At 26.1% G+C, this 12,221-nt stretch overlaps 1 protein-coding gene across 2 annotated transcripts in view; it reads right to left on the bottom strand.

The window, feature by feature from the left end:
* Nucleotides 1-10,689, bottom strand: part of LOC113554005 — a 76,403-nt gene extending 65,714 nt beyond the window's left edge. The window contains exons 1-2 of one of the 2 annotated variants that reach the window (XM_026957633.1): nt 10,465-10,689; nt 4,825-4,933 (exon numbers count right to left, since the gene is read on the bottom strand). In XM_026957633.1, coding sequence (XP_026813434.1) covers nt 4,825-4,870 — 46 coding nt within the window. In that variant the 5' untranslated portion in view covers nt 4,871-4,933; nt 10,465-10,689. The remainder of the gene's footprint in view (nt 1-4,824; nt 4,934-10,464) is intronic. The other variant, XM_026957632.1, reaches the window with a different exon arrangement.
* Between the last annotated feature and the right edge of the window lie 1,532 nt (nt 10,690-12,221).

Raw genomic sequence — 12,221 nt, 5'->3', positions numbered from 1 at the left:
CGTGTGTATTTGTTTCGTCACAAATCCGTAGAAGTTTTTATGCTTAAAACTGATTATTCCTGCAACTATTACATTACGGTAAATAAATAATATTTGACAATAATAATTATTATTACTATGCCCCGTACACATATGTATTTTAATATTTTTGAGTTCTCAAAACGATAAAAGCAATAATAACGTGTCATATTACCTACATCGATAATTCTGACTAAAATATAATGTTGTTTTGTAAACAGCAAATTATTTATTTGTTAATATATGATGATATTAGAATACATAGAACATTTTTTTTTTTTGGAAGTATACCAGTTTTATATTCCAATACAAATATCAAATTGAAAAATATTTTGATAAAACAGTAATTTACAGTTACGAAACGAATAGTAATCTAATAAAACGTTCATACCGTATAATGTAATGTATTCTTGATACTCAATTTATTACGATGTGTTTTATTCGCAGAAAGGTAACACCGCTTACCGAACGTTCGTATATTCCGTTTCCACTGATGGGAATATAAAACGTATAATATCATTGTATCGTATATAATAATATATTATAATAATATAGGTGCATCCTATAGGTACACGCGTGGTATAATGTACATACACATTCGTCGATATCACGTCGCGTGCGATAAAAGAAATGAAGAGTAAAAATAGGTGAGATCCTAAGGATGTTTCCGGACGTGCGCGAAGAGTGGTGACACGTTACACCAGCGCGTGTCATCGTTGTAGCGGCGGATAATTTTTTCCTCTCCTCCAAACGGTTTTCACCGGGCTACTACATGATACACACTGTGTAAATAATATTATTATATCGTCGAGTTTAAAAGGATAAAATCGTCTTACCGTCGCTGTAGTGTTTCGACGGCTCGCGTTCTACGAGAATCGCGATAAATTACATCAGAAAAAAAGTTGGCGATTCGACGACGTCAGGCCATCTTCGCCTATTCGTTACGATCGGCTATATGTGCGTATTGCTGTTGTATATATGTATAGGAGAAATCATTTATTGCCAGTACTCGTCCCCGTCGGTCATCCAATCCACCGGTCCGTTATAAACAAACGCCGTATCATAAAATTATATACCACCCGCGTGTTATTTATTTATAAATATATATATATATATTAAATTGTATTCGAAGCTTACGTTTTGTTATTGTTTCGAGAACATAATATTATATGTATTATTGATCTTTCCACCTTATGCCGTCTTATTGGAGCAGTGATCAACGGCGGCGATGTCATTTCCACCACAGCAGTTGTAATATTATATATTATCATGTGTGTATGATCTATAAAATCCCCCAAATATGAACTTTAAACCAAGTTACGATGCCGTTATAATAGCGTATCACGTAAGTAACTTATTGTGGCTATTAACTAAATCGTCTTGCCAAAAACGTATTTACAATGATTGTTCAGTTGCGACGTTATTCTAGTAACAACTTTCAATAAAAAAAAATTATATGATGATGATATTAGTATTATTGTTATGTTTAAATCCCATATAATATCGGTAAAATGTATTTAAAAATATTCATCAATAACAAAAAATTAAATAAACAATTTTAATTTCGACCAGTGATTATATATATATTCATACAGTTAAAACGTTGACAAAAAACTGTGTTTAACGACTGACCTAAATTTTATTCAATGACGCCATATTATATTCGATGAATGCAATGGTCGGAAGGTCCTAAGTTTTTGCAAATTAAGCAAATCTAGTTTGAAGGGTCGCTTTTGAGCATAACTAAAATGGATAATATCATGATAAATATGCATACACATTGATTCAGATAAGAATATTATATCATCTTGAAAAAAAAAATATTTCAATTTATAATATTCTGCATAGCTCATTAGTCCTTGTGTCATTTGATTTAAGTGAAACGAACAGTAATTCTATTACATTCAGTTACAGTGATATTATGTGGAATAATTCAGTAGTAACATTTCAAAATTATTACTACCCAAAATTTGTCACAATTTCACATGCACATAGTACGAGAAAAGGATAAATTGCTTTCGATTGTCGGTGTTGTCAAGTTCCTAGTGTGAAAATGATACATTAATATCATACGCGTATGCTCTTAACAGATAATTCGTGGATTTCTGTACATAATAATTGAGCTTAAAAAAGTAGTAAATCTCTATAACTCGAGGAAATTATCTTTAAATATATAAAAAAAAAACTATTTTATAACTTTTAGTATATTATATAATTTAGTCATTCCTTTTTAGGAACTTATTGTATATTTTTGTAAGAATTTTGCTAAACGCAATGATGATAAGTGTAAAAATATTACAATGGTTTAATGTACCAGATATTTAGGTATAACATTCGATAGCAACTTAATAAAATTTACATATAAACAGTATAGTAATGCGGCTACGTTCTTCGATTCATACATTTTATAAACAAAAAATATCTTGCTTTTAAAGATAACGCGCAATATAGATTTAGCCTAATATTAGGTGTTCTTTAATATGGTCAATATGGATGTTTACTGTAGGTGGACTATTCGAAAATTCTTTAAAGCTTTTTAAGCTATTACATCTTAAAAAAATAAAATTATAAGAATTCGATTAGATACAAAAAGTATGAAAGGATCTAATAAAACCAAATTTAATGAAAATATCGATATATTTTTCATTTAAAAAACACATATTATTGAACGGATTTTCGACTACTATTTTATTGACATTATATATTAATTCAAATAAAAAAATATGATTAAGTGGCACTTTTTGTATTTTAGCTTTATAGTAAAGTTTTTACAATATTTGAATAATACTATGAAGTGCTAAGAATAAATTGTCTTTTGAATGCAACTTTTTAAAACACAACACTACCAAAAAAATGTTGTAAAAATACATTTTGACTAAAGAGAAATTTTCTTAATAACTGTTGAAGCTTGAATATTTTTTCTATTCTTTTAAATGCCTTATAACTGCCATTATTATATTTTATCCATAAAAGCTATTAAGCATTTTTATTTATTAACATCATTATTTTAATAGAAGTATATTTAATAAAAAAAAAAATGTTTAGTACTCATAAATTATTAGTTTAGCGTATAACAACATTGATAAGCGTATAAAAAATGTGCTTGTATAAATCCTTCACATTTTCCAATATGTCAAGTAATATTTTCAGGGAAATTTTCGTTGCATAAATATATTATACAATATTAGACATAACATATATGGTTAACAAATATGGTTCAATTTATTTGATAATTTTTTACATTTGCCACTTTTGTGCATTTGGTAAGCCTATAATATTGTTGATTAAACTGCATTATACTTGTTCATTCACGGTATATATATATATATATATACGTGTGTGTGTGTGTGTGTGTGTGTATGATTTAGTGGTATATATCTACTAGAAATATTGTGACGGAATGTTACATAAAATATGAATATATTCAATGAACGACTTCCTTAGTTCTCTGTATAGTGACCTGTGAGGCTTTTGAAAATAAGTGGGAAGTATCTAGTTAATATTAATCGTATCAATATCAATGTTTTATAAATTTAATTTAATTTATGAATTCACTCTCAAAATGTGTCATCAACAGTATTTTCAGCATTTCAGAATTACTCTTCTCAGAATATAACAAACTTTAACAATACAATAATTTTTATAAATAAATCATAATTTGTATACATAAAATATGTAGTACTAAAGAACCTAAATAATACGGTTAGTTATATTATAATATTAAATTGCGATACTATTATATGGTAGATACTGTAATGGTATACAGTATACACTAAAACATTTCAAAACATTTATCTCAGTTTACAGACAAGTATTTTTTTTTCGGTCGTACTAATAACCTTCTACATGGATGTCTCCTTATCCTTAAAGTGATTGATGCTTTTGAAACCATTTTTGGTCGTTTTAAAACTCAACTCATCTTTAACACCACAAATCAATCGTATGCAGGACGAGGAAGCAATTCATATAATAATAACTCCCGTTAGAAGTAGATGTCAATTTTTTTCTTTATTATAAAAAAGATCCTACTATTTTATTTTACAATGCTACGTATAATTAATAGTGTATTAAACACAAATAATTTAAAGAAAAAAAAGGTTCTTTCTTCAATTTAAAATTTAAATAATTCACAATAATACATTCTCTTGAGAAATTATAAAAATTAATACATTTCTTTTCAACTAAAACTAATTCATTTTATTTATCATTATTTTTTATGGAATATATTTTCTAGTATATTTGTAACATTCAAAAAACTTCAAAACAAGCTAATAGTTGTTGTTTTTACCTCTGAGTCTACTTATCTTACGCTTTACATTTTCAACTTAACTCAATGTGTGTTATATTTATTAACTATAAAAAATAATATATATATATATATATATTATATTATTACGCTAAAATGAAAAGAAAAGTAGAAAAGTTTTCTTATTAATTATTATTTAGAAACATCGCTTCTCTATATGTATAGTAATACCAGTAAAGTTTTCAAAATGTGTAATTTGATATCTGAATAATTCGTATAAATATTAAATCAAAAACTTTAATTTTGTTAAAAATATTTCATAATCATTTCAATAATATATTATGTGATTATGTGTATCACGATATTTTTTTTTTTTTTTTTGCAACAAATTCTCATATTATACTCTATAATTATTATTTCAAATTAGTAAAAAATACATTTAACATATTATTACGTCGAATATACAAAACGTGTATTTTTGTTTGATTGTTGGTATTATATAATTTTGTATTTAAGTATTTAACTGTGTATCATAGTTATAAAAGAATAAAAACACTTACATGTCCAAATGTAAAATGATGAAATGAATAACAGGAAAAACCACATGTTCTATTTCAGTTAAATATAATCCTTCAAAATTGATTAGCCTTTGAATAATTTGTGAATATCCTGAAAAAAAAATTATCAATACATATTATTAACTTAGGATTATGTATGTGTAATCATCAATAATATGATAAATTAAGTAAAAACCACTATTTTTATTTGATTTTTTTTTTTATCATATCAATAGACCAAATAGTTTAACTGATTTGAGTATTCAAATAGATTTCATTAAATTGCAAAATATTGTAGCAGATTCAATTTATTAATAATAAGTATAACATAAACATTAGAAAAAAAAATTTTTAGTTGTCCAGCATTTTAATTCATATTCAAACGGATAATAAGAATGTATCATCGCTATTTTAATGATAGTACCTACCTATTATGAGACATCAGCTATATAACACACACATACATAAGCAAAGCAAATTTTCTAAAAGCCATAACGATAAATTTATCACGATTATAAGCTTTAAAAATACATAGATACGTAGTATATAATATAATGATGCATGTTAATTATCAGTAGTTAATAATATTGTAAAATCAAACACGATTCCGTAAAATAATTTAAAATGAATATTGTGATGCAGTGATGCATACCAGAATTTAGTTAATTAAAAAAAAAAATGTATTCATATTGACAAGTAAAATAGTCTAAATGGTATAAATATGTTACTACCTGCAAAATAATAATGCTGCTTTTACGCGGAATGAAATACTACGATTGTAAAGCTCATAAAAAGTTAATTTTTGTGATTAGGCGGTCGTTCACGCAAAAAAGTTTTAATACCAGCGATTCGTTATCGATCGATACCTCATCAAATCCTAGGTACATTTATGTGTTATTGTGTAGATGGATATAAGAAATAAGTTTTCGAACCACCAGATGGATTTTGTATACCTACAACCTTGGTTTCACTGTATCCGATGAGACAATAATACTCGTAAATACACTTCTTGTACAATTTTATTTATATCACAATAATTGTAATATTTTTTAAATAAATACTGTAATTTATAGAAATTGTATAAAATATTATTATTATAAAATGCGTTGAAAGTACATTATTTAATATATAACTTGTTAGGTTATAATAGGTGAAAATATAGTCATTAATCAAATTACCAAAGCCTGAGAGTTATGTGAGTGTTCATGAATCTTGATTTAACAAACCATTGAAGTATATTAAATTTTTTTGATTTAATTCACACTGATTATTAAATTTACTAAATTACTTTTGTTCTATGTACTATAGTTATGTAATTACTAATCAATGTTTATTACTCATCAAACTTCATTCGTCCTATTCAAACATGGAAAAATTAGGACAATTAGATCGAATAAAAATATATAGTAGGTTCATAGGTTGAAAAAGAAACCATGGACATTTTTCCCCCAGTAATAATTGACTTTAACAATATGTAATTTTGGAAAATTCTATAATAAAAAATATTAGTGAGTACTGAGTATTTCAGCTATAGAAATTAAAATAATAAAAAAAAATACCTAATAAGTACCTACTAATTGTTGGTTAAGTTAAAAGCTATAACATTTTAAGACGAGAAATTTCTTGGTTACGTAACTAAAAATATTTGACTAAAAGGCTTTTAACGTTAAACCTATGTGGTGCTAAAACCGTTTCACTCTTGTCATTTCACATTACGCGTAGATAACGGTATTAAAAATTTAAAAAAAACTACTTACGCAAAAATAAACTATTTTATTTTATTTGAAATCACTTTTAAAATTAACACTAATCATTTTCGATATTTTTGTTGCGCATGAATACATAGTTTTACCCAAAAACATCTTTATCCCAAAGTATATAATAATAATTAAATTACTACAGATGGAGTGAAAAACTAATTAATTATTAGTCTTACAACTTTACCGTGACAACGATTTTATTATATGAAATAAATTCTTCAACTCACTGTATTAAACATTTACAAGAACTAAATTTCCAATTATTTTCGTTTTTAGTTTTTAAATTATATGTTTGTGGTTGATGTGTATGTCGTCCACGAGTCTAACATAGCGATATTACTTTTTATTATATATAAATTAGAGACAGAACCTATGTACTTTACATGAAAATTCAATATAATAATGTTTGCACAATATATTAAACTAAAGGGCTGTTTACTTAATGACTGAAATATTATTTGAACGAGTTTAGAACTGTATCTATGGGTATTGGGTAGTACAAAGGTATAACTACAATCATATAATACTTGGATAAAATTTCGAATAGATGTTTACAAACGGGTATGAGTTCTAACACAACGGGTTAGGTTATACATATTATAATGTATACAATATTATATAATCTCATCAAGACTAATTTTTTATCGACATTTTGTATAGGTACCCAGAGTAAAGTTCGTAGATTAAATACTAAAGAATAGATACATTTATTTTATTTAATGTAAAGTGATAATGGTATACATGGCAATAACCAGGCCGGTCCGCATATAAGTAAAGCGATAATCGCTGAAGATATAGATGGAAGTATTCGATGGGTCTATGTTTAAAGAATTTATGTTATTGTTTTTGGTAAAGTTGCATGGTTAATTTATGTTCAATAATAGATTTTTAGCTAAATAAAACCTTAAAACTAAATGTTTAATTTGATTTACTAATACTCGTATACTAAATTGATATTATCTAGGTAAGACATTAGTCAGTTGATGACCCAATATTACAGAAAATGTTAATAGTCCTCAATCGACTCATCACATATTATTTATAACACTAAAATAATTTCTGATCACTTAGCATTCTTTTTTTGGGGGGGATTCACATTATGTTTATATTATTATTATTTTGTTGTGTTTATTTTCCTTTATTTCTCTCATTCTGTTCTGTGCTATAACAATAGAAACATTCACATTGACCGAAATTACACACACGACCTTTTTTACATTTGTATATTTTTTTTCTTGTGAAATTGCAATGAGAGTGTATAAAAAATACAATAGAATTTGGGACTAACACAAATTTTAAACAAATCCTTTGGAACATAATTTTATTTGTTAATACTCATACACCATACTATGAATGTACTAAAGTGTGATAAATGATAATTAATAAAATAACTCTTTTTCAGAAACAAAGATAATTTTTACTAAAAATATGTAATAATAAACAATTTAACAGTTTCGGTCAATTAAATTACATACCAAATTTAAAATACAGCAAAATGTTTAAAATTAGAATTGTTTATATTTAAGTTATTTAATAAATTGATTATTACTTGTATTTTAAACAACTATTATAAAAGATTAAAACATTTTTACTAACTGAAAAACTCTTCCAGTATTATTATGAGTAATGTATTATTTTAATAAACTATCCGATATTTCAATGTTTCATCTTACTTAAAACATAATTTTATTTTTCTATTACAAAGTATCACGATTTACTTTTTACAATTTTTAATCAAACACCTAGATCTTTGATTAAGAAAATGTTATGCACTCTAAAATCACAACTCGATTTTATTTTACAATGATAGGTATAACCGTAATAATAGTTTTAGTTTTGATTAATCAGGTATGCGAATAAATGTTGAACAAAAATTTAATTTGATTTAACAATGCTCAGAAATAATCACCGTTCCGATAGCAGTATAATGAAATTAATATAATATTAATAAATCCAAAATAAATAGTTTGAAAGTAAGTAAATTACTAATTACATATTTAATGTGTACAGTAATAAATCATATTAAAAAACTGTTGGAACAATATTTAACCATTATAAAGCATATTATTGTAAAATCAAATTGTCATTGACTAGTATAATTAATTATACATTATAATAGTATATTAAGTTATTAAGTACACAAATGTATCTCACGTAATATCTGTAAAATCAAACGTATTTATTTTTCAACAATAACGTAGGCATCATGTTTTAATCAAAACATTAATTATGTAAGGGAGTTTATAAACTTTTTGGTATTTTCTAAGGTGTTTACATATTTTACTATTAAAATGTACGGGTTTTTTTTAAGTATGTAACGCATAATATGAATTTTTTATTAATATTTAACCTTATACTAGAACTATTATTTGATATTTATACAGCAACAATAAAGAATATTTCAATTATTTAATAATTCAGCGCCTATATGTTTTCTTCACAACATTCCATAAGGGTATCAACATACATTTTAATTTTATGATGCACATGGTGATGCATTTTCGAAACGAATCACTTAAATGCAGGCGTATATTTAAAAAAAAATGCATTATTTTATAATATGCGAATAATATGTTCTGTTATATGCATGTATACAATATTTAAACTTGAATTATTATTTTAAACTGTATAGAAGTGTTTCCACGAAATGCATTCAATTTTCAATAATGATTAAACAATGCATTATGTTTTTAAACAATTGTAACAATAATAATAACAATAATCGTAATAATAATGAGGGCAATTGGATTTAATATTTTCAAACCAAATACAAAGTTTCGGGTTCAAATCACGTACGTCACGTCTATATAGGCATGCTTTTCTCCCTCAATACAATGATAAATGATACAAGACCCCCTCGGAGTAATAATAATTATAACAATACATCCGACTATATACGTGTTTTGTGTATAATTCTCTGTCACAGAGTAAACGAAATTTCTTTTTCCAAATAAACAAAGCGTCTCGCTTTAGCTGTGATTACTTTTTAATTCACGCGACTCAATTTCAACGTAAATAATAACCACATGATAATATAAATCAAATATTTAAACGTATTAATATTATGAAACGTCATGTGTATACAAAAAGTATGCATATAAAAATAAAAGTGAAGATCTTGAACTTGTAACGTTTTTGCAACGTATTGAATTTCGAATTATTAATACATTGATCGAGTCCTCTTGCGAATCTATACACCTAGTACTCGTACCTCAAAATAGTTGCTGAAAATCAAAATGTAATATAACCAATTCACATAATAACGCGTATAAAAATTATCAAGACATCAAGAGTCTTACAAAATATATTAGTCAAAGGTAAACTACGAATTATATGCAAAAAATAGTATAATACACATACAAATACCACGAGAGAAAAAAAAATATTGCTCTATTATAAACCTACCTCATACTTAAGCTATAATGGTTTATTCCTAAATGTTTTTGATATGTGCCTCCCAAAAAATAAAAAAAAATTCTCTATTTTCCTTACAAAAAATCATAGGTACGTAAAAAATAAGAAACTAAATAGGAAAAAAATAATTATGCAATTTTTAACTTTATTAAATAATTGTTTTAATCATACTTTGTATGACATAATGACAGATGACAATAAATTAATTAATTTCATTTATTACAAAAAAAAAAAAAAAAAATACTTTGAAATTATCAACATGAGCACATATAGCCATTGTTTTTCGTTTATTTGAGTTTCAAAACTAAAAAGCTGCTGTATAGCTTTTTTGCACAAGTGCATTTTATTAATCATTCGAGCAAGCTTAATTATTTTTTTTTTCTTTTTTGTTCTCAAGCAGACCAAAGTTATCATGTAAAATCATAGCAGTTTGACGCTATCGTTACGATGCACTGCAATATTAGTGTACCTATATTTTATAGTTTGTGTGATTTGAAAAAAAAAGATCAAACCTCGTTGAATTCGTCCATTGGAAATTTTTTTCTGCGACAAACAAACGTGAATAACGAAACAGACGGTGAAAAAAAATGTATTAAACGAGAGTGATAATGTTATTATATATAAACCACGAAAACGATCGACACTTTGTTCACGAATGGACCACACTTGCACGCGACCAGTGGAAACGTTACGACTGCAGTAGGCGGCTGTCGAAAACTCGGTGAACACGAGCACATGGTCTCGGGGCTGTACGCCGCACGCTTAGACATGCGCCGACAATACCCTGCAGCTGTAGGGTTGGCACGAATATCAGAACATGATGAATTTAATATTTAATATAACATGTACGTATATATATATACGTGTGTGTGTAACGTGTGCGAATATTGTCTCAGCCCTAGGACCACGGATTGGTATACCCTATGTATTATAATATTATATATTTATATAACAATAAGTATCCTATCGGTGACGTATCTACTGATGTTGTATGGTAGGGATAACGGCACAGATAAGAAAGATAATTTGTTTTTTTGTTTTAGGGTTCCCACCCAATTTGGCCAAACGTTCTAGGTTTGGAGATTTTGCAAGGCAATTCAAACTCTTCGGTTTTCTCATAAAAAAAATATAATGTTATAATACAAGATACTCCCATAGTCCTATTTCATATTGATATATGTAAATTTAAAAAAATAACGTGGCTTATATTCCATTATTTAATTAGAGTTTTTTTCTCATATCAATAAACTTAAATAATTATCGTACAGTGATAATTATAAATAAATTGAATTCGAGCAACGATAAATTTTGTCATATTTTCTATAGCTATTTAAGCCACTGCCCACAACTGGTATGCTCCTATAGCGAATAATATTGTAGAAGACGAAAAACGTGAAGGTAAAGACTATAACCGTTGATAACGATAGTGATGATCGAGTAACGAGCTATATTCTAATAACTAAAAAAAAATATAAACGTGTATATTATATGATTCGGACAGATGATCAGGAGGAAAAATCTGAGATGTCATTGAAAATTTAAAAATTCCTAATCAGTACAACAAAATATTATAATATTATAAATTTGTCGAGTTGTTTATACAATTAGACTAGTGTATTTTTATATAGCTAAGTCATTTTCGTTACCATTCCTTTTTAAATTAATATTATTATTATAATGTCCTTCCTAGGTGATAAATGTTTGTTTAGAATTACAACAAATTTTGTATACAGCTCCTTTGTTGGCAGATTTGGATGAAGTCCCACAGAAGCAAGAAACATATCAAAAGAGAGAGTCTCAAATATAATTTAGTGCATCATATACTTTTATTTTAATAAACTATTATTAAATTTGAGCGTCTTGGACTGTTTATTGTGTGCGTAACGTTGATTGCAACATTATTATTATTAATATTATAAACAAAGTTTTCTTCATAAAAATAAAATAAAACTCATAGTTTTTTATATTGTGTAACTACTAAGAACAACTATTTAAAATATTTCTCTCGTGTTGATAAATATACAGTTAAACAGTTTTAAAATATTCATAAACCATATAATTATTATTATACATACTTATTAGTTATTATAAGCCATTTTTGGTTTCGAAACTAATTTCATAAATATCACATATATATTATAGGTATAGTAATAATAATATCATAATACAATTTCCTATAAAATACGCATTTTTTTATTGTTATTATTTTTTAAATAATGTTAGGTA

The sequence above is a fragment of the Rhopalosiphum maidis genome, chromosome 2 (genome assembly GCF_003676215.2).
Source record: "Rhopalosiphum maidis isolate BTI-1 chromosome 2, ASM367621v3, whole genome shotgun sequence".
Taxonomy (NCBI): Eukaryota; Metazoa; Arthropoda; class Insecta; order Hemiptera; family Aphididae; genus Rhopalosiphum; species Rhopalosiphum maidis.
The sequence above is the reverse complement of the archived record's forward strand: the minus strand, read 5'-3'. Positions and strand labels throughout refer to the sequence as shown.